At 49.1% G+C, this 24,683-nt stretch overlaps 2 protein-coding genes across 3 annotated transcripts in view; one reads left to right on the forward strand and one right to left on the reverse strand.

Annotated features, from left to right (window-relative positions):
- Qin (tudor domain-containing protein qin) overlaps positions 1–24,683 on the forward strand; it is a 199,947-nt gene that overhangs the window by 88,783 nt on the left and 86,481 nt on the right. The window lies entirely within an intron of this gene.
- Positions 21,867–24,683, reverse strand: part of LOC143433299 (uncharacterized) — a 78,433-nt gene continuing 75,616 nt past the window's right edge. For both annotated transcript variants that reach the window (XM_076910607.1, XM_076910599.1), the window contains exon 3: positions 21,867–22,339. In XM_076910607.1, the coding sequence (XP_076766722.1) occupies positions 21,993–22,339 (347 nt within the window). In that variant the 3' untranslated portion in view covers positions 21,867–21,992. The remainder of the gene's footprint in view (positions 22,340–24,683) is intronic.

Genomic DNA, 24,683 nt, shown 5'->3' on the forward strand with positions numbered 1-24,683 from the left:
CGCGGAAGTGACGATCGCAACTTTGTATTTATTGTTACAGGCTTTTAACCGTGAGAACGTATGGGCGTAAAGGGTTCGTCAGAGTGTGCGATGTAATGCAAAGTGTTCCGTGCTGTGTAATTAACGTGCAACGCTGTGGAAAAGCGTCGAACTGACATTTTTCTAATTTCTCCCCGCGTGATCGACGTTCTTGTCGTTCCTTTACGAAGCAAAGTTATTGTTAAGAGGGTGTAATCCTAGGATGGATATAATAATAGAAAGGTAGAGAGGCTTGTAGACCTCTTTATTTCGAGACTTCGATATCGATTGTTTTTAATAATACCAGAACTATGTTCGGTAAGGATAAATTAACTTTCATTTCGAAGGGCGCACGAATACCCGTGAGGCTCCTTCCAAGTGAGAAACTCGTTGCAAAATGGTGAACATTTTTCCGTGGCCTCGACACGATCGAAAATTATCCACGCGTAAGTGCAAAAAAATAAAAATTGCGCGACGGTATTTAAAAATCTAGCAGACGCACAAAACCGCCATCAATTCCCGGTGAAAATCGAGTGAAAATACGGAAAGCGTGCCCGCTATAAATTTCGCGATACATCTATCTCAAGCGTTCGACCAAATCATTTTTTACACAAACCCTCCGCCCCCTCGATTTAAACCGTATTTTTAAATACGTAGGCGAGAATCAACATGCTCATTTAACCACCTGCCCCACCCCTTCGACCCGCTTCAATGGCCGCGATATACGAAACGAACGATACTCGCGAAATAATAATCACCGGGAGAAGTGTTCGAAAACTGGCGTTATCTCGTCTTGCAAAAGCGTTTCACGCTCGTATAGCGGGGCGAAAATATTTTATATCAATCGCACGGCGAACGGACGGGCGTGCCCCCCTCGCCCTCTCGATTTAACGTACGACCCCTACCGGTTATTATTTGTCAATGTTGCCCGCGCGTGTAATAAACTTTAAACACCCCCACCTGTTCCCCCAGCCCGGCTTATCGCTGCTGTGCCGCTTTTTACGTTATTTTTTTACGGCTTACGCCAGCCCGTATTGCGGCCCGATCTGGCTTCAGGAGCAGCAGTCGTATTTTTTACGCTAATACCACGACCGATCGATGGGACCGAAAATTCGAGTTGAAAATACGCGCGCACTTGGGAATTTTAACGGCACCGTTCGTGAGGGGGATGGAAAGGAGATTGAAAACGAAGCGCGTTGCCCGCGATTTTTATAGCAAATTCTTGGACGGCGACGCTCCTTTTCGGTGTCCCCGCTTCCTGGACCCTTGCGCGATTTTCGGGTCGAATCGATAAGGGAAGAAAAGTCGAGCGTATAATATTATACGGAGGGTATTTCACTTCCCGCAGGATTCGAAGATAGAGCTCGTGAATTTTTCTGGGGCTAGCGTTGGAGCAACGAGTACAGGGGTTGGACGGGAATCGCTGCTCCAATATATTAAAGCATTTACGATTGCGCGTGGTAAAAGGTATTGTGTTCGCGTTGTTTGAAAAAGCGCGAGGAATAGAAGGTCCGATTATAGTTTTTTTTATACCAGCCGCGTTGAAGCACCCCCAGCCAGCCACCCCGTGGAAACACTTTAAACAAACATAACTCGCTTTACGCGATTCCGCTTCAATGGTAAACCAATAATAACCCTTCACGTTCCGTGAACCGGCGTCAGCGAACTATTTTACCAGAAATTCACTCGAATTCAATACCCGACACGCAAACTTTCTGGTAGCCACCGCTGTCGACCAATTAATTCGAGGCTGATCCTCGGCCTCCGCGGGCAAAGCGGCTTATCGTGGCTATTAACGCCACGCGGGACCTTTGAGAACCGGATGGAACAGCGTTATAAACATCGGCCGAATAAAAAAGTCGGGGGCGAGCTGGTAGGGGGGTGACGCGAGGCGGGGAGAGAATGGGGAAGAAAAAAAGGAAAAATACGGGGAGTAAAGAGACAAAAAAACGAGCGTGACCCCGCTGACGCGTTGGCCAGATGTTATTATACTCGTCGTTAGTTAAATATCGCGGTTTTAATCGCGGACTCTTTCATGATAATAGGATTTCATCGTGGTTGCCGCGCCACGCGATTCGGATACCCGTAATTTCTCTCCTACATCGGAGGAACGTGTAAACGATCCGATGTGAAAGATCACCGTATACCACGACCGGAATCTTTCTCGCTGGTACGTGCTGTTGTTCAGGACCGACTGGCTTATACTTTGCTCGATTTATTGCGTGCACATTTCTCACGAACGATCGCAGGAACTTTATAAAAAAGCATATAGGGATACGCACGCTTTACGATAATTAATCGTTCGTTTCGCGGAATTTTGAGAGAAGAGTTTGGAGATGTCAGAGCACAGCTGGATCCTAGTCTCGGGTAACTCACCACGTGTCTAAATATCTGTCTGTAATTGCTAAAATTCTATTCGATTGGTAAGTAAAGACTCTGTGGCACGTGCAATGAACTCTAGTCAGAGACTTAGCTCGAAATCTGTGCGTCTTTGCCAACAACAGCCTCGAATTAACTACGACAATGATTACAGTAATGAACGCGTGGCTCGCGCGCGTTCGAATCGACGGTTTACACGTTCGATCCGAAATTGATCGCCACCCCTCGCGTCCCATCCGCGATAAACTACGCGCGCCTACAAATTACCGCGGACACGTGTCCCGGTAAATTATACATCGCGCCAAGGCAGAGCGTCCGGCGTCACGGGTACTTTTTGTCGCGGACGCACACGCGCCCCCGTCCTCGTTTATCCACCACCACCGCCAGCAACCACCCCCCTCGACGGGGTGCTGCGTTGTGCAGCCGATAGAGAGACCAGACCGTGCGCCGTCGGTTTTTCAATTGCTCGGATCGCGTGTCGAATGAAACGGGGGTCCCTGGACCCGCGGAGGAGAGCGGGTCCGGGGAAAAAAGGATTAAAAAGAAAATATGGCGCGAACATGGACGCGCGCTACGTGAAACCGGGCAATCGAGGGTGGCTGTTTCCCTATGCACGATGGCGCGAGCCTCGTCCGTCGATGAGAACGCAATGTCGCGCCGCTCTAGCCGGACGTGTCCTGTTTAATTGCGTGAAAGATGAACCCGAGGAAAGGGACCCTCCGCCGTTCTATCTTGCCCGTGTCGATGCTGATATTTCTTGCTGGTTTGAAATGTCAACGATCCAATGGAATAACGCCCCACTGGCTGCACGATACTAGCGAACGTAACATTGACGAGCGTGTCGTTGAAGGAATTGAACGGTCCCCTCTCCGATTCGTCGCTTCGAACGACACGCAGGGCTCTTCTTCGGTGCGCTCTCGTGGTATCTTGGAAGTTATCAGTGTCGCGTGACGCTCGACCGTTGGGTGACCCGACGGCAACCTAAAAACGTGCTACCAGAACCGAACGAATTCCGCATTGCCCCACTTTTCTGCTACGTTAACCCTTTCGTGACTAGCAGGACGCGCGTCCTACTTCGGTATTCTAATTATAACTGGCACGTGGTGTATCGCATTGCTCGAAACTGGCTTTATGCGCATCCCCCACGTGGACGGTCGAAACGTTTCGTGAAGAGTCATTTTTAGAGGCCACGAAGAACAACACCTTGCGAGCAAGTTCGTTGCTTTCGATATCTGACAAAGCATATGTTTTGAACGCGGGTGAAACGACGAAAGAGGGCAAGGAGGCCTTGAGAGGAAACGTGGACCACGAAGGGGTGGTTAATTTCCATACGTTGACCCAAGCTTTCCGAATGAAGTCGCGGGAGAAACGAGGCAAGTAACTGGAGGGAATATATAGGGGTGCGAAGGAAATAATACCCGTCGCGGTGTCGCGGATCCGTAAACGAGAGACGCGTGTAATTTGGCTGAAAATGGATTTGCTTTAGCGTGGACACGCGTTGCGAGAGCGAGAGACAGACGCGGTCGCTGGCGGTCGCGTATCGAGTGTCATATGAAGCGTAGAACAAAACGAGAGGGGAAAAAGGCAGGAAAATCGCCGGAATTACAATGGTATTTGTTTTCTAGCGCGCCACGCGCCCGGGCACTGATAATACGAAGCCCAGCGCGGACAAAAGGCCGCGCGTCCAAACTTTTCTACCCCTGCGCTTCTCTCACCCCCTAAATACCGCGCGAGAGGAAGAGGATGGACACGCAGGGTCGTGTACTCGTTCGTTCTAATGCGATACGAAATACGGTCGCGATGTACTTCGAACGCGATATCGTTTTAATAACGTGGGCGGATCTGAAGAGTCGAAGGGGTGGTTACCAATGAACTTTGAACGTTGGCTCATACTCGTGAAGCATATCCGTTTTTTTGTCGTGGTAATGCGCGACTGGATAAGAGCCACTTGCTCAGACTGACAAATTTTTCAAGCCAAATCTTTATCCGAATAAATGCGTCGAGTCTGTGGTTCTGGTGTTTAGCAATGGCGCCTGTGAAAGCGCGCTTGCCACCCCTCGTAGATCGATTTTCAGGGACCCCGTCAGATTTAAGCGCAGCGTTGACGATCTCGCGCTTTTAATAATGTGAGAGTTCCGCGGTGAGAATACGATTAACGAGTTTGAAAACGCGTTCTTTCCACGAAAATTGCCGTCGCTGTGGCTTTGACAGCCGAGTATAACACGCTTTCGCCCCCCCACGAAAACTCTGGTAATTCCCGCGTTTTTCTCTAACCGATGAAACCGCTACAAATATTCTCTCTGTCTTCGCGCACGCGGCTGTGCATGTGTACTAACCGCGGTGGTGTACGTTTCCTCGTTTTCGTTTTTTTTTCTCCCTCTACCACCGCCGTTCGTTTTTCGTTTTACCCCTACTTTTTTTCCAGGGGTTTTGGCGATATTTCGTTCTTTTTTTTCCCTTCTCGGTCAGGTTGTTTCGCGTGCACACGCGGGGACAATCGGCAACGCGCAGAGAATTAATATTTTGTATAGCAACTGGTCTGTATCGGTACCATTTATAGGCTGGCCCACTGGTGCGGAAACTGCCGATGAAACGATCCCTTTGGGCGAGCGTCGCGTTTATAGCGCGCGCAGTGTAACCGAGTAATCTCCATTTTTGGCTACCGTTTAACTGGACTAGAGGCTGTTATCGCGAGTCCGTCACCTTTCCGTTCGAAAACGTCACGAGTATTTCATTGTAAGAATGAAATTATAATCGACTTCGCAGAGTACAGTAGTCGCCAATACTGGATCCGTGTGGGTTAAAGCAAGCCTCGTGTTTAGAGCTCGATTTTTCTAAGACAAAAAAGTGAACATCCGACTCGGAGAACTCCAAGAAACCGCGAGAACCGCTCTAAGAAATTTCTCCATTGAATGGAGCAGGGAAACAGCAAATTTCTAAGCTGCGAGTCAAAATTCCGGCTCTCTAAATCGAGCCAGCCCCCCCCCCCCCCCCCCCCAAAAAAGGAGGTAGAAAAAAAGCGGAGCATCGAAAAACCGGGAGGACAGAGGATGGTTACTCCGCTGGTGGCGTAATCGCGTTTAAACGGCCGCGAACGCGAATCGAGTTGCCTCTGTATACCGTTGGAACACGTGTTCCTCTGATTTCATCGGATGCGTTACCAGCGTGTTTCCACCCTCGCTTCGACGCCGCCCTCGCGCACACGCGTGCCGCACCTACACGAAGAGGGTAAACACGGTACGCGATGGAAAACGGATCGGGAACGAGCGCGTTTGTATCTGGTGTGCGCGCGCGAGAGGACCCACAGCCCGACAGAGGAGAGGAACCCTGTTCTGGATCGGTGGATCGCCTGTTTCGCCAAAGGTCACTCTCAATCGCATTGCAGTCTCTTCGCTGGACCACTCCCATCCGTTTGCGTTCCGCGTTACCGTCCCTCTGTCCCGTTCCTTCGCTAAACCGATACATCCCTGTCGCGCATCGATGCGGATCGGTGGAATATCGTCGCTAGCGAAATATGTGTGTGGCGGCCTTTCGACACTCGCCACTGGAGGGACAGCACCACTTACAGTTTCTTCAAAGTACTCGATGACCTATCCATTCCAATGTATATCAGTTCTGACCTGTCCCTAATGTCCCAGCGTCTAAGGCAGGGCCTGATGAGTCCACTAGCAGGCCCAGGACGAAACGTTCTTCCCCTCTCTTTGCCTTGCTTCTTTCCTCTTCCACTTCTACAGCGAATCGAAGCACTTTGCTTCATGTGCTTCGAGTCCAGTAAGCGGTTCGCTCGAAAATTGAGACTGGGCCATTTAAGAGTTCCGATCGAATGGAATTTTAATGTCTCCTTGCGTTACGAGTCTCGATTTGTGTAACGATGATTTAAAAGGAATCTTCTTTTATATAAGAATTGTTGTTTGGCGAATTTTCAAGGGTCGAGTTACGTGCACGATGATCCAGCTAGGGACGAGTCACGGCCTTCGTGGAAGTCGATGCGCCGCTGTCATCCTTTCGTTGGGAATCCTTGCGTACACGCTGGTATAGAAACGCGCGGAGGAAATCGCATTTCGAGCTTGTTACCCGTATTGTCCCGCGGAATCGCGTGACATTACATGCCGCCGCGCGGAATTACGTTCTCAATTGAAAGAATCGCGCTTCATCGTGGCTCGCTTGTCTTTTGCACGGCTCTCGCGTTTCCTGAATCGCGCCGTCGACAATGCCAAGCTTTCCATTACACACCCCTTTCGTCGCCATGGCGCTCAAGCATCAATTTATTACGAATAAAATCGAGCGTCCTTTATAGAGCCCTTTAACCCGTTAACGCATTAGTTTTTCAATCATTCCGTTCGATTCGAATAGAACGCTCTTGGAACTTTCCGTGAAAGCCTTTTGTAATCGCGTTTCACTGCTAATTGGATGCTGAACACCAATTAGCAACGCGTCCATTACACTGTAACCGGCAGTGAAACGTTCGCTTTTAACCTCCCCTAAAAGGTGTGAAAATCGTTTTCTACGACGTGCTCCGGCGTCGCGTTCACGAATTTAAACAGACGCGTCGAGCCACGACTCCGAAATAGTCGTACAAGTTTCTAGCGGCTCGTTCGTCACTCTCCATTAACATTCTCGTTTATTTTTCCACTTTCTACGATCGACCCGTCGAACGGTAGCGCCTCGCCATCGTCGACGAGCCGCCTCCGCTTTTCAATCCTACGCCCTCGAGGCTGCTGTCCCGGCGGAACGGCTTCGTAAATCTCCTTTAATCGCCTGGCATAACTGTCATCCGCGTGATACGCCTGCGAACGAGTCGCTCGCGCATTAATTAAGAGAGGCACGACCTGCGAGAGACGTTATCAGACGCTTTCACCGCCGCGCGGATCGCCTCTGATAGCCCGGCGAGGACGCGAACGCGACGAATTCCTGCCGCGAAAGAACAGGCCAATGTCGGCCAAATGTCGGCCAATGTCAGCCGTCCGGACTTTCTCCTCGCGCCGTTCGAAGATTCGAGGTTCTTCTGCATCGAGGTCGTTCCCCACCTCCTCTCAACCGCGGATCTTCCGCTCAGCGGGTTCCGTGGCTTGTCTGGTCGTGAACCGTTTATTACGGGACAGTTTATGGCACTCGGCTCGTTAATTTTTCGATCGATTCCTTATTTCGAGGAAGCAGAGAAGTTTGGGAACGCGGACATAATTGTCGTCGCGAATGAAACCGAGGCTCCAAGAATCAATTTCGGTAAACGAGTTTCACTTGGCGATAGGACTCGGTTGGCGCAAATAAAAAACAATGTTTCAGCTTGCGAAGTGTTACGAAGAATCTTCGCGACGAACCGAAAATGAGAACAGGACGTCGGATATACATTCGACGCGTCGTCTCGCGTACGAGAAGAATACTCAGTCTGATAAACGTCGATGCGTGTAATAACGAAAATCATATTTAATAACACGCTGTCTGCGACTCTCCATTTGAAAGTCATTTGTTTCCTTTCCTCATAAATCCTGCAATGGAGCCATAAATCAGACGCGGAGAATCGTAAAACTTTCAGGCTGTAAGTCATTGACAGAAACGCCAGGGGACTCCAACGCCTGGTAGCGGAGGCTCACTTCCGGCGTGCGGTCGGGCGTCGAAATCTCCGTATTCGGGACGTTCGTCCCTATATACACTCGTCCCTTCCTTCATAAATCATTGCAACGCACGCAGCTCTCACTGATAACTTCGCAAATCCATTTAATCCGCACGTTTCTCTTATTTTCTTTTTATCCATACTTTTCTTCTTCTCAAGAAAAAAAGAATAAATAAATACATACAAAAATTGATAATTATCGAGTACATAACTTTGTCGGTATATAACTTTGAACGCGTCTACAGAGCATTACGAAAGATCAGCGAAGTAATAAAAAGGCGAGGGACTTGTTCGCGAAATGATTAATTTGCAGGCATCTGAATCCTTAGCGATCCTCGTGAAAGTTGCAACACGAGCCACGGTAGAAGAGAGAGGTCCTTTAGGAGAGAATAAAAATGACCCCCATTCGAGGGACCAGTTTACGCATTTTCTCGGGCATTCGAAACGACCATACGAAACGGGAGAAACCAGCCTTCGCCGTTATGTTCGAACCGTCTGTGACTACTTGTTGATCGACCGAGAGTTCGTTAACCAGTCGAAAACAGGTGATGCCTACTTTTCGTGGCCAACTGAACCACTATTGGTTTGCTCTCCTTTTTTTTTTTTTTTTTGGAAGGTTGACACTCATTCCGTATACGAAACTGTTTCAGTACGTTAATTTTCGCTTCTTCGTTTAATTTTTGCGATCACTGCTTCGCAATAAAGCTGCTGAAAGTGTGAAAAATAAGCGTGCGTGTGGCGATCGGAAAATTTTCGAAGAGCCATGGAACGGGTTGAGACAGACTCGAAAGGTGAAATTCCAAATGTTTCGTAGTACTCTGCTGGGAGAAAAATAACGTTTTAACTAATGCGGATCGGGATAGGATTAAATGAAAAGAGAATATAGAAAAGGGGAAGGTACGAGCGAGGGAGCGCAAACAGGAAGGGTAATCGATCGAGAATTTCATCGTGCGCTACCGTGGCCGACGTTGGCCGCGAAATATCATCGACGTCTGTGACCCGCGGGCCTGCCGCGTCATTGGTCGTCGAAAATTAACATGCGAACGGCCCGGAAATATCGGATGAATTAAAAAACCGAGCGAAATAGGCGAAAAAAGGAGGGAGAGAGAGAGAGAGAGAACAAGTTCGCCGCGATGCAGAAAGGGAGTTCGTTCGAAATAAACAACGAAAAAAAAACAGGGGATAAAAAAGGAAAAAAATACGCCTACGCGTGGAAAAAATATATATCGAAGGTGCTCGAGGCGGTTTCTCCTACCCCCGATCGCCACTTCGCCGTTGTCCGCTACCGTGTTTTTCTCGCTCACCCTACGCTCGCCGTCGTTTGTCTCTGTTCCCTGTGTTCGCCCTACTCGGGAATCGCCGTCGACCACCCTCGCCTTTTCGACGAGCGCGCAACAACTGGTTGCACGGCTGGCAGATGTGCAATTTGGAGAACAGCCTCGTCGAGGCTGACGGAACGACGCGACTCGTTCGTCCCTGAAAGTATTTCTAGTCACCCAACTCGTCGAACCCATCGACAATACTATACGTATATCGTAGACGCGGAGGATGCTACTTCGTCTTTATACTTTTCACGTGAACACGTTTCATCTGCATCTTTTTTTTTTACGTTTATTTTTCAACAACGCACTTCTCACAGGGAGGTTGCAAGTCTGTTATCCGTGCACCACGGTCTGCGCAGATCTTTCCTCTCGTTCCTTTGACGCTCTTCACACGCGCTCACGACTACCCCTTCCTCGCCCCGTTACCTCGTTGTACAAAGAAATTTGAACCGTGCTTTTCCTATCCGCGTCCGCACGGATGTTTCAACTCTTTCCTTTCCGATGTGCCCTTTGAGCCGCGCGAGCTCTACTTTTCGTTTGAATGCGAGTTCTCCGTTCCCACCAAATTTCCGACCTTTACCCCTCGCTCCCGTTTAACCCTTTCGCTGGTGATTTTTGTTTCTAAGCCCGAAAGGAAGCTATGAATATTCGAACAGAAATGCGCGGAGCGTATATCGAGGAATTCCATAGCGCATTGGGGCATCGTATGTACTCCGCGATGCCGGTGAAACAGTTAAGATCGAAAGATACCCGCAATTATTCCGACGTGCCGCAAATCATTAACCGCGAAGCACTTTCTATGCTAATGAAACGCAGACTTCTAAATGCCGTTAACAGTGAACGCAAGCTGATCTCTTCGAAAGGAATCCAACGAACGTTCGCGGCTAAATCGTCGTACAGCAATTAGCCTAAATTCCATTCGGATACGTTCACGTAATTGACGTATTTAATATCGCTAACGATCCACCGGAAAGCTGAACCGATCTTTAACCGCGTAACGATCACTTTTACCGATCAGCTCGCGTAGAGACCCGGCGCAGAAGCCTATCAATTCCACCGTGCTCTGTCGTTCCTGATGCATTATAGCGTACAGGCTTATATATTAATTCGAGCGTTTCCTCGTTACGAAATCGTCCAGCCCACGGTTTCTTCTTTCCCGCACTTCGCGGTTACACTTTCACTCGCCGCGTAACGCTCGCAACCCCGCGCGAGCCAACTTTACATTATTTACCGAGCGAAAACTCGCGCGACAAGCTTGCCCAAACGACGCGCCCTCGGATTAGGAAGAAGCAAAAAATAAAGGAGGCAATTTTCCCGCGGAGGGATGAAGAGGAATCCGGGGCACGGGCTCGCGAGGGCAGCTTCGAGATAGCCGAAGAGCAAGAGAGCCAAAGGGAGGAGGGAGAGACAGCCCCGCTCGGCAACGAATTATTTTCGTTCGCATAAACAAAGTCACGACTTGAAAGGGGAGTTTAAATTGTTCGCTAGTTTTACGTGCCCGCGGCTCTCTCTGCGTGCGCCCTCCCGCCAACCCCCGCCGTCCGCCACGGCGCCAGGCTTCGACCCCGTCTTCCTCTCACTGGCGTGGCCAACCCCTACCGCGGTGCTGTCCGTCTTCGTCGCGCTCGCTGGCGACCAGCACATCCACCCGTTGTGTTACCGGTGCTGTTGCCGCTGTCCATCAGGAAAGATCCCGGGATGCGAGCCTGCGCTTGAAGCCCATTGATTAACCGTTGTCTGGTGCATGTTGCGAGCGCTCGTAGCGAGTAACGGGGCTGGAGAGGGGACGCGGTGCTGGCCGACCACCCTCTCCCTTCCTCACCCCCCTCCCCCTCGTGTTCGCCGGATAGAGACAGAGGGCAGAGGTGGAGCACGCGATGGATTCGAGGGTGGAAGAGGGAAACGCGGTGGCCACGAGCAACGTTTATGAAAACTTTCTGCATCGACTGCACCACCGGCCACGAATAAAATAACGCCGTGGATTATTCCGAACCCCTCCCGGGCCACCGCGCTCCGAGCCATCCCCCTCTGCAGGGGATGCGGAGTGCTCTTCCTTCCTTCTGGCGAGCTACGCGACCAACTTCCGCACGAATTATCGCCGTTTTTTACCGCTCCGTCCACTGACACGTGTCTGCATCTCGTTCGCGAACGGAGACGTTGCGTGGTTTCGATCTTATTTCGAGGAATCCTCTTCTTATTCCGGATAGAATCTTGCTGGAGAAAATTGGACAGACATAAGTCAGTCGGTCTGTCAAGTAAGGATTTATTAATCGTTTCGATGAAATATGGTATATAGCGTGCATAGTTCTGTGTTCTTCCGATTTGGTCATTTATTCTGAACACGGAGTCGGATATAGCAGACTCAAACATGGTGGTACTTGTATCTGAACTCGAAATTTTCCTACGATGGTTTCGTCAGTGTGGCACGAATTGGTAAAAGTCGCGTTTCCGTTGAGAAACGTTAGCCAACTCGTGGAATTCATGTCGGAATACGAGAAGCGTACTTAGAAGCGACACTTCGCGTTACTATTTAAATAATAATCTAATGGGAGCTCGAAGTTCCGCGTTGTTAGTTGAAGCTATAACGACAGCAAGTTTTACGGGATGTTTGTTTAGCCGTAATTCGTCACGAAGCCGGGTCTTGAGCGTTGCATCGCGTGATGGACCCGCGGAAAGTGGAACCGAGGAGCTGAAGCGAGTTGATTATAATGATCGACCTGTTAGCAACCAGTTACGCGGCTTGGTATGCCCGCAGATATTTACTGACTTCTTGCGTGTTCATTCATTCGCGAGGTGTGCAACTTTTTGCTCTTACGCGCGCCGTGACTTCTGAATACGTCTGATGAAGATGAACTGTCCTCTTAAAAAAGCAAGGTAACTATTCAGTTTTTTTTGTGTGCAGAAGTTTAATGCCAAGATCAATGACACCGAGAGACACACGCACATGGACGCTGAGAGAGACTGTTTCCAAGAGATCGATCATCGCGTCAGTAATTGCAACGAACACGCTCCAAGTTGAAAAGATTAATTACTTTCCCAGCGAAACTTTGTCATTCGTTCCGTCCCGTTTTGCAAACGGGAACGCAAGAAATTGGGAATGTTAGTTTATAAACGAGAGCCCCGCCGAGTATAAATTTACCTCTATCTGTAAGAAGAAGTCGAAATCCTCGGTCTCAGGGAGGTTAATTAAGATGAAGAAAGGGACTAAGTTGGGGAAATTGACTCGACACAGGCGAAGAGAAAGAAACTCGGTTCGATTAGTTTCTCAATGAATTAATTTCGTCGGAAGATTCAGCTGGCTCTCCCCGATATAAAAAAGTTACAGAAGTCGCAAACATAATTGTTACCTCATTACGGATATTGTTAGTCACAGAGTCGATGAGTTTCTTGCCCCGTAATATCAAAGAAAACTCGCAAACGGACGCTCGCAAAAATTCCTGCGTTTAACTTCGCTCTGTCTCTGCCAATTGACACATCGCACCTTTCTAATTGAAACTAAAAACTTTCCCGGGAACTGCATTTAAATATGTATATTCCCATTGTCCCTTTCACTTCTCTGGCTGTCACCGAATTCTAAGCGCAGTCGCGTCACGTTTCATTCAACGAATTCACTGTTCTCTACGATATACTTTTACCAAAACGTCTCTGTATTCGGATACACGTGCATTTATTATACACGCTTATTTCACCCACCTTACAGCATTTAATACGTTAGCGTGCCGTACGAATTTGTAGCTCGAGAGTAACGGATTATGCCCGCGCAAGCTAAATATGTAATAAGCTTCACCATCCGAGTTTGTGTAAATACACTTTCTGACGTTCGCGCGACGACGAAATCGTCTTACGACGCATTTCTCTGAATCTAACCCGGCAAGCCCCATTTACACATGCTGGTGACATTCCCTCGACAACGCTGCCGCTCCAACGTCAGAGCGTACATTTACACTGAACGAATGCCGTTAATGTACCAGCCATTCAGAAGCGATGCTAATCAATTTCGAAAAGACGGTCGCCCGCGTACGCGCGAAACGTGGCATCGAACGATCGCCTGGGGGATTTACAGAAAATGGAATCGATAAATCCAATGGTTCGACGCGCGATACAGCTCGAAACGGTACGCACATTGTCCCTCCGTTGAACGATCTTTACTTAATAAGGAAGAAGCGGACCGTTCGAATCAATTACCGCGAGGAACGAGTCTATCGGGACCGAGAATCGTCTTCTATCGAGGTTCCGTCGGGGATTTACGCGGTACCAAGATGGACGCCGGTTGCAGAAAAAGCGGAGGCGCGATCGGTAAGAAAGCCCTGCAGACGGGATCGCGCGCCTCGGGAAAGTTAAGGCCAGCATCGCAGCCTGTCGGTCTCACCGCCAACTAAAGAGAATTACTTTCGAACTCCCGTAGACCGATAAAACAGGCCCTCTCGTTCGCCGCCCGGCGTCCCCGGCGAACCTAAAAACTTTCCGCGCTCGTAAATGAGCCGGCCTGTCGGAGCCAACCCCGTAGTTTTATGGGCCATTTGCATCCGGCTTTAAAAGTGCCGCGAGTCCTGCAATTAAAGGCGCTCGCGTATACCGCGCCCGCCCCGCGCCGGATCCACCCTCCGTCGCGGTTTCGAGCCGGCTCCGCGTTTTTCGACGCGCTTCTCCACGATTCCGGAGTTTACGCCCGGCTCGAGTCGCTGGAAAAACGGCGCTCGCCTCGCGCAACGATCGAAGGAGACACACGGTTGTTCTTTTAATTTCTTTTCTTCCGCGTTGCTTTCGCGTGTGCCACGGTCTCCTTGTCCAGGGTGAACGAAACGTGGATACTGGTTACTTCTATTCGATTTGATCGGCTCGAATCGTGGACGACAAGCGTAGCAAGTTAAGATCGATCAAATTCGGATGTGTGGCATTCTTGCTGTGACAGGACATTAAAGAAACTTTCAAAGATATTACCAAGAACGCAGTGTTAATTGCAATGCGATGTTTACCTTGGTTCTTAGACTGCACTCGCAGTCAGCTGACTCGCAGCCAATTAGTCAAACAACCTTAATACCTGATACATCGATCGGTTGCCAAGCCACACGTAGCATCCCCGAAAGCAGCACCCCTTTCAATCAGAATCCCGTCGATAACTCCGAAAGTTCTCCGCGCACACGGCGCATCGGGAACTTTTAATCAGCCAGTTAAAGCAGCAGCAAACTCTCAGGCGACTTCCCCAACGGTGGGAGCCTATTCATCCGTCCCTCGTTTCACACCTCTCACGCGATCCCCGTCGCGGTGAACGAGCCGCGCGCGGAAATCGGTAGCCAGCGAAAGGAAAACGGAATAAGGGTGGCAACGGGAGGGTAAGTAAAAATGTCCAACGAGATTGGATCGTTGAAAGTGGCTAGGCGCGAGACCCAGCTGATTACCAGTTTCGTTGATGGATTTTTAGGCCAACCCTCCACCCGTTTCCCGTTTCGACCAATCCACCTCGGCTCCGCGACAGCCGCCGCTTCTCTGCGCGCTTTCGTCCACGGTTTTTACGACCGTTTTGGATAAACGATCTTCCGGTTGCTCGTGTACGTGCCACGGGGCTAGGTCGACCGATCGAGCTTGGGTACGCACCTGAGGTCGCTCGTCGATAGAAAATTAGATGACTGCTTCGACGATTGTTTGCTTCGGTAAACGTGACGACGGTTAGGTTTATCGGCGGAGCTGGGTGGAGTGGTTTCCCGGCAATGAAACGCGGCGACGATGGGTTCTGGGAACGACGAGAATAGAAGATACACAAGTTCTCGTAAAGGTGTTCAAGGATCGTAGCATTCCTCGTTTCTGTGCATCATTAGATATATAATTGGTAACGAGGGTTGCAAACGTAGGGTAGGAATTTTGAGCAAGCTCGCATAGTCGATGAACTTAATTCGAGATGGAACCAATATGGCGCGACACAATTATCGAGAGCGTTAGAAATTACGAGAGAGACGTTCTCTGCGAGTTTACAGAAAAAGTGCAGTGATTACCAAAGAAATCAGCATCGCCGTAAAACTGGCCAGAGTGCGAATCCTCCTCATCGCTTGACGAGCGTTAAAAACCCGGGGGCAGAAGTTCGTCTGAGAGGGCGTTACATGTAACAGCGGCTCGTTAAACTCCCGTTCGGGACGAAACTTACTATCTTTAATAAGAATTACCTCCTCCAACCGCGGTTGCGGTACTGTCGTCAAAAATTTACAGCACCACTTAACCCGGCCGCCGTAAAAGCCGAGGAAAAAAGGAATAAAATGAAAACGCGCGACGACGCGGTATCGTTATAATACCGGAGGCGCGACGCTGCCAGCCGGGGCGCCGTTTCGTGCCCGTCGAAATCCCCGGAAATGAAGCCAGAAAGAGTCGATTTTATTTCAGCCGAGGGTTGCGTTTGACACGGACGAAAACGCGGAATATTTATCTCGATTGGTAAATAACGTACGGCGCGGTGTATCCGTCTACGTCTCGGCTCGTCGCCGAATTTTCGCGATGCGAATCAGCATAATTTCCACGCGCTCGGCGCATCCATGTATTTAATTAGCAGCAAAAAGCGGTCGATCGATGCAACGACTCGACAAAGTAATAGGAAAATTGTTAAAAACCGGGGGAAACGGTATGCGCGCGATTGCACGCGTTCTCCGTACCGTCCAGCCGCCCTCTACCCTCCGAATTTCCGGCTCTCCGGATTCTCAAATGAGCCGGAAGCTGCAGGCCGCGGAATAATTCGCCACCGTGCTGTCTGCGCGATTTAATCGAATGAAAGGCTTAAGTCCCTCGTCGATCGCTTTTGCGCCGAATACGCATCGTTTTCGAGACGACGGTATCTCATATTTATGTGTAACTGGGGAGGTTCGCTCGTTCGCAATTACCACGTTCTTTGCCTTGTAAATTATTTAGTTCGTTAAATGCAATTAAATGCAACTTCCACCGAGAAATTCTCCGAAGTACGGGGGCGAGAAAAACCGCTGGAACATTCGTTATCCCATTTTGGCTTCTGCGTGACCTTTTTACACGCCCTGGATCCGCGTAACTCGCGATCATCAGCGCGCATTCGGAGCGGAAACGGGTAAAAACGCAGGATTTTTTTCATTTCCCGGCCCAGCTCAACGAGCCTTCATAACCGGGAAAAGTTACCGCGATAATATGTTTTGATGCAGCCCGTTCGGGTGGTTAATCAGCATTTTCTGCACGCCGACAAATAATTACATCGGCTCGGACCAACGGAGTTCTAGAACAAATTGCATCGCTCACGCCTCGTGGAATATTTTATTATCAATTTCGCGGCCCGCCCATTAGCTCGTCCTTTAAATTAAAAAACAATTAAAAGCCCGAGCATCATTCTTCTTTTCGCGCGCGCGCGCTTAAACTTTTCGCAAGCCCCGTTAAGAAGTCGATTTTTCTTTTCCTTTTTTCTTTTCTCTCTCTCTCTCTGCTTCGACGATCGAAAAAAATGAATCTCGCCGCTCGCAAAGACAGATTCCACGGGCTCGATGGAAGTTGGTTATTTTTTTTTTTCTTCTCCCCTCCCACGTCGGTGTTGCTTGCGCGTGCCATCCGTGGGGGTCGAGCAATTTTCAACAAAAGCAACTTTTAATTATTCAGCAATTTTCTTCGTTAACCGTTCCTCATTAGCGAATGGCTACTAAAGGGCTGCTGCCTCCGTCCTCTGTTCCTGTCTTTCTCATTAAAGATACATTCCACATCGGGAACTTCTCAAACTAATTTGCTTTCGTTTCGCGCAAGATCCATCGTTCTGTTATGTTAAACCTTTGGCTCGATCTTGAAATTTCATTTCGACTTGGACGCGCTCTTTCAATTTTCAGATGCGGAGAAAAAACGAAAAGGAAATACAAGGTTGACGAAAAAAGGAGTGATTGTTTAATGGGTATCGAGGAAACGGGACGGCACGCTTGTCGCTTCTCGCGCGCACAGTGTATTACATCTCTCGACGGATTATTTCTTTACAGTCGCGGTGATCCGCTCGCTTAACTATATAGCACGGTACACACAGTCCTCGTCGCATGGCTATTTATCAGTCCAACTAAAACGTATGCATTTATACTACTATGTACATGGAAAGCATTTTTTTTTATTGACTCGTGCACGCAACTTTACACGGAGAACGATAATCTCTCCTGGCTTCTCTCAATTCCTTCGCGAATGCGAAAACGCGGCAGCGCGATATGCTCGAAACGATCAAAAGAAGAATCGCAGCTGCGTTAATATGTACTTTCAGCCTAGCACTCGTTCCGGATAACGATATTCTGAAAATTTGATCGAGAAGTAAATTCGATTTAAATCGATAACGTCATAATATGTTGTACGAGGGCCATCTAGCCTCGAAATTCGTGCTCGTTTTCCTGTTCCACTCTCGCAGAAAAATGTCCGGATCGATCGCATTTTTCATTCGATTATATTTTATCGCGTTACGCTCGATTCGCTTGATGGCTTGGAAATAAGAGTCGAATAGGTCTTGCGAACGCGTTAAGGTGCTGGAATATTAACGAAGCGTTACAACGAAACTGGCATGCGACGAACGAACGAACGAACGCACGCGAGTGCCACAATCGAAGGAGTCGATGGAACGAGAAATTGGTCGCGCGACAATCGCTTTCAGCAAACACGTACACACATCGTACATACATCGAATGACACGTCATTATTAATTGCCAGCGAGCCTGTCGTTGTCGTATTTCGCTCGACCCGCGGTGCGTGCACAATTCTATTAGCGGATATCGATTCTTGAAAGCGTTGACTCTTGCCCATTACGCCGCCGCTCGAGCAGCGTCGCTTCGTTTTGCGTCAGCCGTTTCCGTTTCTCTTCTCGTCTTCCACGCGTGTCTGTCCTGACGTTGTAACGCGATGGGACCAGAGAAAATCGCGAGTATCGACGACTGGTCGACGACGAACGTCGACGATTAAACCGCAGTCGGAACGGCGACTTAGTTGTTTCTTAATCAAAATTCAATTTCGATCGAACCGAGCCAAGTTCATCCGCGCATCCAAGTTCGCTGAGTTTTCGTAGTAATTGATGTGTCGATCGTCTGCCAGGCGGTCAGATCTCATCGAACGGTAAGTTCTGCTCTGCGAGAGGGTGGAGTTGAAAAACTCGTGGTTTCTGACGCGATCTTCTTGTACCAGCTGTGTTTTATAAGATCGTTGCTGTACGCCAGTTTAACGCACCAATAATTATTCCATTTTGCGAGGTAAATAGTGGATGCACCCAGGAATGGTCGATTATTTTCTTTTTTTAATCTCCAGTGATTCAAGCGTGTAAGTCCCTTCGAAAAATATTTCTGTACCGTGGCATCAAGAGGTACCATCACAAAATGTATGGATCTTTGAGATTACCGTATCTTCGTTAAGAAGCATGTTCTGTTGATACAGTTTCATTTGTTTCGAAGAGGAAGATTCAAGTAATGTGGTTAAGAAATTTCTATGAGATTCTACGTAACTACTTTTAAGAGAACCATCTGCGAGTCGAAAGAATCGCAATCTAGAAGATTTATGTGAAAATTTGAAACGTTTACATTTAGAGCCATCCTCGAATAACTTGTCGCGAGAGATGTGATGCGATTCGAGCGCGATCGACGCTTAAAAGAAGCTGGTTCCAACGACTCCAAGAGTCGAAGACACCCTCCGCGTTTGGATAATCGCAAATGGGGGGTGATCGGTGTCGCGTGCAACAGCATTTTCACGGCGGCGCGACGCGGCGTTGTTTGTCGCTGGGCAACAATTTTCCGGTTCCATTATCGCGCGTATAATCGCGATCGTTCCACGTGTAATCGCGATTGGTGCACGTGTGACCGGTCGTCAATTGGTTCGTTGGTAACCGAAGCGTCGAGCCTTCGGGCGAACGCGAAGCAATTACGCGGTGGCCCCACGCGCGAATGTAAGACATAAGCTGATGGGAATGGGCACGCCTGCGTGCTCGTTGTTTCGCCGAATAATCGTATTGCATCGGCCAATATTCGATGTTTCACTGGCTCAGTGGTATTACGCGCCATTTCTTACGCGATCTCTTCTTTTTCTATAGACCTTTCCATTTAGTTAGCCTCGTTTTAGATACTCTAAATCGAAATAGTAAATTAGGGAGAACTAGCCGTTTCGAAATTGAAGAGCAAAGTTCTGCCAGGGTAGATGCAATTTTTCAAATATCACGCTAATCTCTCCGCGTTGAAGAACTCTGCTACACGAGATATCCGTTTACGCGATCCCTCCTTTTTTAGACAACTTTTCCATTTAGTTAGCTTCGTTTTAGATACCCTAAATCGAAATAGTAAATTAGGGAGAACTAGCCGTTTCGAGATTGAAGAGCAAAGTTCTGCCAGGGTAGATGCAATTTTTCAAATATCACGCTAATCTCTCCGCGTTGAAGAACTCTGCTACACGAGATATCCGTTTATGCGATCCTCCTTTTTTAGACAACTCTTCCATTTAGTTAGCTTCGTTTCAGATACTCTAAATCGAAATAGTAAATTAGGCAGAACTAGCCGTTTCGAAATTGAAGAGCAAAGTTCTGCCAGGGTCGATGCAATTCTTCGAACATGACGCTAATCTCTCCGCGTTGAAGAACTCTGCTATACGAGATATCCGTTTGTTTACGACACGAACCACCCCGTGGAACGTCCCGATTCCTCGATCGATCAGCACGGTCCTCCGGTTCCAGCTCAGGTAAGCGCGTCTCACCTGGCCGGGGGGGATGCTCGGCTACACCCGCAGTAAAGATCGACTGGGCCACGCTCTTTATTTTCACGACTGCCAGGAAGAGGAGGCGGCGGTGGGACGTTCCTCTTCGTCCGGACGCGATCTCATCAACGATTAAGAACCGCACGGCGAGGGGTGCGCCGCGTCTTCAGCGAGTCGAGTCAGTCGAAGGGAAGGAAGACGTCCTCTCCTCGAGGCTCTTCGCTTTTACTGCCGCAGCGGTGCTCGTCGAGCCTTTCTCTTCCACCCCCTGCGCCTCGCCACGGAGCCTCTTGCCTCGCGATGGAACCTGCTTTTTACGCAGCTACTGGCTCGATTGATGATGCCTCCTGGTCGATCTCGGTACAGCGTGATTAATTACGCCGGCGATGGAAATGTTGCCGTTTCTGGTGCCGTGATTCGTGTTTACAGTCGGAGCTGCTCAGGTGGTTTTTATATGGACGCGTTCCAGTCTCGCGAGCCAGAGCTGAGAGCGCAAGGAAGCGTGATATTTGCAAATACGAGGCGGTTCCTTTTGACGAGGAGAATTGAATAGCATCGCGGCTGGTAATAGCGGCAGGTTCGATGCTCTCGGGGTGTAAACCGCCGTTTTCTGACGACGGTACAAATTAATGTCCCGTGGACTTCGCAGCACGCTTTCAATTAGACTTGATTCTGGTAGCCGCGTGTGACTCTTCCCGTGCAGAAATTGTGCAAAGTTCGCGTGCACGTCTTTTTTGGATCGAACGGATTAATTAATCGTCCGACACGCGCGTTTCACACACATTCACGAACGTGTCTTCGTGCGAACGTTCCACTTAAACGACGTGTCCTATTTAGAAACTGGCGTGCTTTTGCAGGATGCTAGGTATTATTCGAGTAGCGTACGTTTTCACGTATCGATATCACTTCCTGTTCAATCTATGAAATATTAGGTGTCGCTATCTGTTCCCGTTGAACGGTTCTAATTTTATTTCGATAACTGTTACGGTAATATACGATTATATGAATTATACGCTAACGATATATTATTATATTTGTAATACTTAATGTAAATTGTTTTTTTCTTTTCTTATTTATATTTCTATGAGTATTAAAGAACCTCACCTGATATTTTACACACGAAAACACAGACTTCCACGGTTCTTATCCTGCAGAAGCAGACGCAGATACACATATGTATTATCCTCGTCGTGCCGTTAGAAAATTCGTGGCACTTGAACCATAAATCGTTCGTTTAATTACGTCCAACACTTCTCTCGCTAAATACTAAAATTCACCGCTGTGTCTTCGCCAAGTATACACGTGTACACACGCGAATCCAACTCACTGGCACTTCGAACAAATTTCATTAGATTCGACCGAGCACCTAACATTTCTCGAACGTAAGTGACGTTTATCTCAACCCATTAAGAGCCAACGTTGCGCTAACGTGACAGTTCATTCGCAGTCTTTCGTCTCTCTGTTACCTAATTTCGTAGCAGCGCGTCGATGAACAGCAATTTATTACGAACTTTTAAAATTTGTTAATCTCATACGAGTCACGTTCGACATCAGCCAGTCGGGATCAAACTTAACGCAAAGAGTATAAAATTGCGAATGAAATGTTGCAATTAACGCAACGGTGGTCCTTAATGGCAACCTCTTAACGATATCCACACTTTCTACATCAATATCCTGTGCATAAACATCCACCTATCCACTCGCACGAGCTACAATTACCAAAAAGAAATCGATCTTTCGCTTTCTTTTCTTCGACCTCGCAAAAAAACTAGTCGTCAAACGATCATCGTTCGTCGCATCGTCAATTCTCCGAGAAAAAAAAGGAAAGAAACAAAAAACAATATCTCCTCCATCGAGCATTATGCGTCCAGCACGGACGGGAGAACCGGGGTACCCCGGAGAACAGATTCGCCTGGCAAATCGATCGAGCGACCAGAGTCAGCCGCTTTGGCAACAAACGAGAACGCGTCTGGCGCCGTTCATTTCCGCCTGACGAAAATGTTTTCGAGCAGCTCCTTGGTGATGAGCCGATGGGGCCTGGTCGGGCTCTCGATGGGCCTGCCGTACAGCCGGCTGTTGATGGCGTACAGCTTCCGGCTGAGCTCGCACCTCACGTTGAACCACCAGTCGCAGACGAACACCGCCTGGCTGAATTGCGTCCCGTTCGGGCAGAGGAACGTCGCCTGTCGACCGTCTATGTCGCAGTAATGCCACGCCTGGCATCGCGTCTCCATGTCCGCGAAGAAGCCCGGATATGGTTGGTCGTCGCAGTAGAAATTCGTGTAAGGAACCTTGCCCAGCACCGGGTAATCCGTGCCTGCTCTACCTGCAAGTTTACAAGCGAGAACTCTGTTAGATCGCCTTCCTCGAATTATGCTGGATCGTTTTTGCGTCGCGCGCCAAATTACTGAAACGATACAGAGAACTCGCGACGGGAGTTCCTGAAGACGTAGTCGTTGTATTTGTGACAGGAAAGGTGTTGGTAATCGTGTTTTCATGGTTCGCATAGTGTTTGGTTCCTGAAAACCATAGAATTCAAGGCTCATCCCATATTTCGTTACGAGATTTATGCCACGGTCGGAATAACTGCCATTTTTGAGAAGGGTCTTTAGTTTTTTTTTTTTTTTTTTTGCCATCTGGGTGCCAAATTCAGATGGTACGTGACTTTACGCATACTTCGCAATTCCTGGCCTTAACTTGTCTCGATAGCATGCACCGTGTCATAAATCTCCTCACTTTCTACAACCCTCGAGATCACTCAACCAGACCGCGACCACATGGACGTCTCCAATAGATTTTCGACGGACTTTCACTCGCCTTTACCCCTCCTGTTTCTGTACCTTCCCACTTTTTTCGCACTCTATCCTTTTCCGTCCATCCAACCCATCATCTCGATACACCCTCACACCAAGGGCCTCACCAATCACCGATCCACAACTCCCACTTTCACCAGTCCAACCACCCCCGACGACTCCAATCGACTCTATATAATCAAACCGATCTTCGCCCTCAAAATCATTCGTTCTACAACGCATTTCAACCCACGCACCATTTTAATCCTAAGATACTTGTAACAATTGTAAATTACAAGTGAAATATAAGTTTAAAGCTTGAAACCAGATACTTGATCTTAATCGCTATAGCTATCGAGTACCCAGAACGATAAGTTCGACAGTACACATAGGACTAGGAACCTACAAAGAATAATTTCGCAATGTCCTGATACAAAAATGAACATGGAACTCGACCTATCCACCTGGTATTCTCAGCTGTTGTTCAGCAGGACCGATTATCCGAGCGAGAGCCGGAGGGTGACGTCGCGTTTCAGCCGAAAATCTCATTAACGGGCACATAACACAGAGTGTACGGGACGATTTTGGGGTAGTCGCTGGGAGGGGGTTGACGGCTGGCAAAGACAAGGAGGATCGTCTGGGTGGCGGAACGCAACCCTTCCCCGGAACCGATCCGCTTGTCGCCGCGTGATTTCCGCGAGCGGATCGGTGCAAAGCTCTTTGCGACAGGGCTGGCTGCGTCTCCTCTCGGGTGTATCCACGATTAATCGGCGGAAATGCCGCGGAGCCCGAGGGATGCGCCGCGCGTGTTCAGAGCCCGGGCTGACACCTGTATTACCTGCACAAAGCAGCGACGCCGGCAGGTATCGACGTGTGTGCACCGTCGACGTATCTCCTGCTTAACGACGCGTGCACCCTCGCTGCCCCTACCGTTCGGGGGTGTTTACAGCGCGGCCGAGTAAAGGTCTGCCGGCGGCGCTTAATCCGTCGGATTACCGCGGCTCTGTTTGACCGTCGCCAGAGATGATTCTGTTTGCCAAAATTCCCCTGGGTTTAAGACGGATGGAACTGGGCCGCGCGCTACGCGCTGGATTCAAGGGGGATGAGAGGGACGCGAAGACGGAGAGACTTCGAACGGTAAATTGCGACTCTGCAAGAAGTCCGCGGGTGTAAATCGAGAAGTTCGTGGGCCAGGTTCGCGTTTACATCGCATTTACCTGCTGCTATTGGTGCTTACTTTAATTATGCAAACCAACCCCGTGTTGTTCAGGTAGCGTAGGAAATGATAATTTCGCTTCTGCATAAAATAGTTTGGCTTACCAGCCAGTGGGTACAGATTGATCGCGAGATCGCCAGTGATTCGTAGACGGAACGCTTCGAACGGCTCGAGAAAGAGTAGACGCCGCGGGACGAAGGAACGCGAGAGCCGAGTTAACGAGCCAGCTAAGTCGCCGGATAATTACATGTCTCCCGGCTTCGAAAAGGGTTAATCAGTACGGATGTTCGGTGTTGGCGTGGATTTACGACCGCCTGGCCGTGAATACGAGCGTAAAGAGGCGCGCACACCCTCCTCGACCGTGCCTGGAAAAGTTCGCCCCCTCGTAAAAAGCTGCCGCGGTCCTTTTCGCCTGCCCCGTCCGCTTCGGTTGCGTGCGAAATTTCATTTCGAACCGTCCGACCGTGCGACGAAATTAGAGCCGCCACCCGCGAGGAGACGCTCCGCTCCTCGAATTTTTATAGGCAACAGCCCACCCCACCCCCTCTCGTCCTGGCGCGCGGGATTTAGATCCCTCCGACTGCCGATTTCTTCGTTCCCCGGCGTGGCACGAGTCGTTCGAGAGGAAAACCGTGACTGGCGGAATTGTTGTTCTCCGTTTA

This window comes from Xylocopa sonorina, chromosome 1, assembly GCF_050948175.1.
Source record: "Xylocopa sonorina isolate GNS202 chromosome 1, iyXylSono1_principal, whole genome shotgun sequence".
NCBI lineage: Eukaryota > Metazoa > Arthropoda > Insecta > Hymenoptera > Apidae > Xylocopa > Xylocopa sonorina.